The 5,390-nt window shown below is 30.1% G+C and overlaps 1 protein-coding gene across 1 annotated transcript in view; it reads left to right on the forward strand.

Moving 5' to 3' along the window:
* The window catches only part of LOC106473917 (focadhesin-like), a gene marked incomplete at its 3' end in the record, with an annotated part of 43,520 nt that overhangs the window by 34,745 nt on the left and 3,385 nt on the right, over nt 1–5,390 (forward strand). The window contains exon 7 of the mRNA XM_022402318.1: nt 992–1,184. Coding sequence (XP_022258026.1) covers nt 992–1,184 — 193 coding nt within the window. The remainder of the gene's footprint in view (nt 1–991; nt 1,185–5,390) is intronic.

Here is a 5,390-nt window from a genome sequence, read left to right on the forward strand (position 1 = left end):
TATCTTAGCAAGCAGAAAAGATAAGAACTTCTTATTTTATCTTCTAGCTTATAAATATCTTCGTATGAAACTATAGACTTTGTATTTTGGTTTCACAAACATCTAATTTGAACCAGTGCTGCATTCAACATACCACGTTACACACAAAAATCGATGTTTATTTGTGTTTTTTTTAATATTTACTTTCAAATTAACAAATTGAGTAATATGTAGTTCAAATATTTGAATTATAATCTACAGTTTGATACCAAACTTATTGACATAAATTCATAAAATAGTTCAATAAAATTTTGAATGTGAGTCAACAAACGAGATGACATCGCCTTTCACCTGTGACTCGTATAGAAAGAGTTAAAGAATGCAGTTATTTTGGGCTTCAATTAACGTCCATTGTAGAACACAAAATTATAATTTTATGCCCCCGTTAATGCTCATTTTTCATCTTGCAACACAAAGTTTAAAATTTTAGTCTCCTATTAAAGTGTAGTTTTCAGATTAGAGCTCAGAAAGTTATCATACTGGACAGTTTTTCATCTCCAATTACATTATTAGATCCCAGAGGATTTTTGTTAATATTGTACAACTGGTGTTATTCAGCTTACAGATTACAACACAGAAAGTTAATGAGTTAATTTTTATTCCAAAACCTAAAACTCTGCTATTAACCTCCATCCTTCAAGAGAAAAAAAATCAGCTTATTCCTCCTTTAATAAATGGAATACAGTCCTTTAAAAAATGCATATCTTGATGTTTTTAAATGCTTAATTCAGTCTTTAATGTTTTTATTTTGTTTTAACTTAGTATATCACATTAATTTAACCGTTTCCTCCATGATCTTATAGTTTCAATTTTAACCATAATTTTTTTCATTCTGACAATTTAAATTTTTTGACCCTAACATTTTCAAAATCTACACATACCTCAGTTTAATTGTTAAATATTGATATAAAAATTTTATTATTATTAGTTAGTTTTTTTCCTTTATTTCTAGTGAGTCTAAAGAAACCCTGGAACTTGTGAAACCTTTGTTTATGTTCCTAATGATGAATCCAAATTTTGTAAGTGAGCATAACCTCCTGAGAAATGAGACAGTTAACCTGATGTTACAACAAAATATTAGCAGCCCTGAGGATGGAAGAAATCAATATCTTAGTTTTGTTTTGAGTTGCCTGCCTTGGATCCAGGTAAAAAAAACTCCCCAACAAATGTTTGTAATATTTTTATTTATTGGAAGTATGGTATATGACAGGAATGAAGGAATTCATGTGCTTTAATAAATTATTTCACAATTCTATCTTCTTGTAATTCTACAGAATTAATTTTTTTTTAGAAATAATTTTGTCTAAGAAACATATGAACTTATTTTGTGATAAAGAAATAATAATTTACAAGCAAGTTTGAAACATATCATACTATATTTTTATTTGAACTTCAAGTGCACCATCATTTTATCCACTTGTTCAAGTTATCCACTTGGCTTTTGCAAACAACAGAGGTCAGTTGAAAATATGGTAGGTTTACAATGAGGACATATGTGCACTTCTTTTCATACAAGCAGACCTTATTCTTGATGATTAACCTTTACATATGGGCTTGGTCAGTTGGACCAACCTTGTAACCACCTGTAACTGTGAAACTAAGCATACTATAACTAAGAATGTACCAAGTGTAGCTTTGCAAAATTTGGAAAGATTTTAGTAAACATTACAAGTCTTATAAAAAAAAAAAATGATTTTTTAAATAAAGTATTTCTACTAAAGATTTGTCTGTGAATTAACAAAGCCTTTACTGAGTAAGTCTGAGTTGAAGGTGCTTTTCATGTAATAAGTAAAAATGCTTATTTTAATCTTACTGTTTCATATTTTCTATACCCTTACACTAACTGTAGCCAAATTATCAATGTATGGTGAAGTTAAAAAATAAGAAATAAATGAATAATACCATTTTTAGTTTCTAGAATGGCCACAGATTGTAACAGAAAATTACAATTACTTATCCTAATAACCTCAGCTTCTAACCTTCTTACATCTGCTTTCTTTTAATTTTACTACATGTAAAAAATGATAAATCAGGGTGGGAGTCCATTGAGATGTTTCTGATAGAGCTGAGGGTAAATAAATGGCCAAGTTACAGTCTTTGGACCTATTTCAATCAAACTTAGTATGATGATACATTGGACCAATGGGGAAGTTATTACCTGGCTTCACCAACCTTGGCCAACACCCACAGCAAAAATATGTTAGTTTAACCAATGACTATAATCTTGGACCAATTTTTTTTCCTAAAAGTTTTTAGTTATTAGTTTTTTTTTAAGTTTGTTTTTGAATTTTTCTTATAAAATATAGAGTTTTTTTGTAAAATATCTCAAACATTCACATTTTTGCCAGGAAAAATGGCAACAAAAGCATATGGTCAGACTCTTAAAGTGGCAGGGGTGCATGAAAACCTCTTGCTTTTGACATGGTCAATTCTGTGTTAGGTGTTCATGAGTAGGATAACCAAGAAAACTCTTTATTTTGGCCCAGGAAGAACTTCTAATGTGGTCTATCAAGAAGCACTCATAGTATCAACAACACTGAGGCTGTAGAGAAGGATTAGTAAAAGTAATAGTAATGCCATTTCTGTAATAAAGTAGGTATGAAATGAAGTAGTGTGAAATAAGTTATGCATTTAAATACAAATTCTTGATTTAATTCATTAGTTAAAAGCCTTACCTTCAATCCTCATGGCCCCCGGACGTAAGATGGGTGTCTCAGCTTGTATATTTATATATAACTGTCTTGAAAGGCAGGTCAGATGGGAGAGGCTTCTCTATTGGGTTTCACAAATTTATTGATATCTCAGCAAAGAGAGAATGCAGAGGTTCAGTTTTTGTTTTCTTGCTTGTAATGGTGTATAATTTGTGTTTCTAATTGGTTGGACATACTGAAAGCCATATTATCGAAGATATAATCTAAAGGGGAAGAATTCTGAGAACAGATACATCACACAGAGGAGCTTTTATATATTTCAAAGTTAGCTAATATAAAAAATTGAACTGTAAACTATGTTTTGATGCCAAACTTATTGATATACTTTGATAATAAAGTTCCTCGATTACATTTTGAATGTAACTTTGCAAAAGGTCATAAAGTGGACTTTGACCCAGCCATATACATAGGGTTAATATACCAGAAAAGCTGATAATGCCATCTTTTGCATATATAAATTATCATCAAGACTAAGAGAAAATTTGAAAAATCTCTTCTTTGACCATGCTTAATGCAGAAAAGCTGTTGAAAACACACACACATATATATATAACACAAATGCATAGATACATATTACAGAATGTAGTCTTAAAGATAGCTAATAAATATTTTGAAAAATGTTAATTTCTTATATTTAACCATTGGTTTTATTAAACAAACTTTTTATGAATTTTACCATAAAGAAAGTTTGTTGTTGTATTCAATAAAGAATTGTCTTTTCTTTGTATGGTAGCGTCTGAATTCAAGTGCACATATAAAGCAATTATAGCTTTGTATAAGTATAAAGAGACTTGTTATAAGTAAATAGCCACCCTCTAAAATGCAAGATGGAAAGAGAAGCAGGTCATTAAAGCTCTCCCTTTGCATGGCCAATCACTGGACATGAATCTCATTGAGCATGTGTGGTCTATACTTGACCAATCTCAACATAAATGTCTCATTAAACCTACTCTCCTGGATTCTTGAATTCAGATTCTGTGCCAAGAATAGGCTATAATTCTACAGAGCAGGATGCCTGATTTCTTCCACATGACGCAGACTTGCACCAAAAGTATTAACCATACTCATATTTTGCCAGAATAAACGGGTATTCTTTCAAACTTGGGTGTTTTTCTTTGTACTTAGACAATAATGGCTAGAAATTTTAGTGTGAAGTTTTTTTGTATGCAGGTTTTCATTATCAGCGTAACCCATGTACCCCATTTTCAACTTGTAAAAAATATTTTGTAATTTCAGAAGCAAATTAATAAGATCATTTTTTGATTTTAAATTTCTTAATTGTTATAAAAGACAAAAACATCCCTGGCTTTCTACATGTTCCTTGTAGTGTTAAGAATCTTACAATGAATCATACACTGTGTAAGAAAATTGCTCGAATGCAAATCAAGTTGTTTAAGAAAGTTGTATAAAATCATGTTTTTTTTTTGTCAAATCATTATTTACAAACATACCTGTAGAAAAATCTTGTACAGTTTTAAACAATACAATTTAAATTTTAAGTGAATGAAATTGAAGCTTAGGAAATATGTAGTTTAACAGATGTTTGTGTTTAATACCGACATGTAGCTTAACAGATGTTTGTGTTTAATACCGACATGTAGTATAACAGATGTTTGTGTTTAATACCGACATGTAGTTTAACAGATGTTTGTGTTTAATACCGACATGTAGTTTAACAGATGTTTGTGTTTAATACCGACATGTAGTTTAACAGATGTTTGTGTTTAATACCGACATGTAGTTTAATAGATGTTTGTGTTTAATACCGACATGTAGTTTAATAGATGTTTGTGTTTAATACCGACATGTAGTTTAACAGATGTTTGTGTTTAATACCGACATGTAGTTTAACAGATGGTTGTGTTTAATACCGACATGTAGTTTAACAGATGTTTGTGTTTAATACCGACATGTAGTTTAACAGATGTTTGTGTTTAATACCTACATGTAGTTTAACAGATGTTTGTGTTTAATACCGACGTGTAGTTTAACAGATGTTTGTGTTTAATACCGACATGTTGTTTAACAGATGTTTGTGTTTAATACCGACATGTAGTTTAACAGATGTTTGTGTTTAATACCTACATGTAGTTTAACAGATGTTTGTGTTTAATACCCACGTATTCTGTTTTTAAATTCCCTTATCAATTGGATTTTTGGACAAGATGAATGATGATACTTTTAATCTATTTCCACTTGATTTAAAATTAATTCAGTAACTCCATTCATATTTATGCAGTATAGATTCAAGTACTTGATTTACATTTGGGTGTTTCCTGGTGGGTAAACAATAAATTTATAACTTACAAAACTAAAAGTTGGGGTTCGATCCTTTGTAGTGAACACAACAGGTAGCCCAATGTTGCTTTTCTCTACAACAAACAATACATTAGGGATAGAGAATATTAATCAGTTACTGTTTTCAAATATTTTAGTTACATGTCATCTTTATGGTAATTCTAAAACAGAAGTTTACAGAAAAACAAATAGTGTTTTCATATGTTATATCAGACCACTGGAAGTTTACAGAAAACAAATAGTGTTTTCATATGTTAAATCAGACCGCTGTAAGTTTACAGAAAAACAAATAGTGTTTTCATATGTTAAATCAGACCACTGGAAGTTTACAGAAAAGCAAAT

The sequence above is a fragment of the Limulus polyphemus genome, unplaced genomic scaffold (assembly GCF_000517525.1).
Source record: "Limulus polyphemus unplaced genomic scaffold, Limulus_polyphemus-2.1.2 Scaffold6628, whole genome shotgun sequence".
NCBI lineage: Eukaryota > Metazoa > Arthropoda > Merostomata > Xiphosura > Limulidae > Limulus > Limulus polyphemus.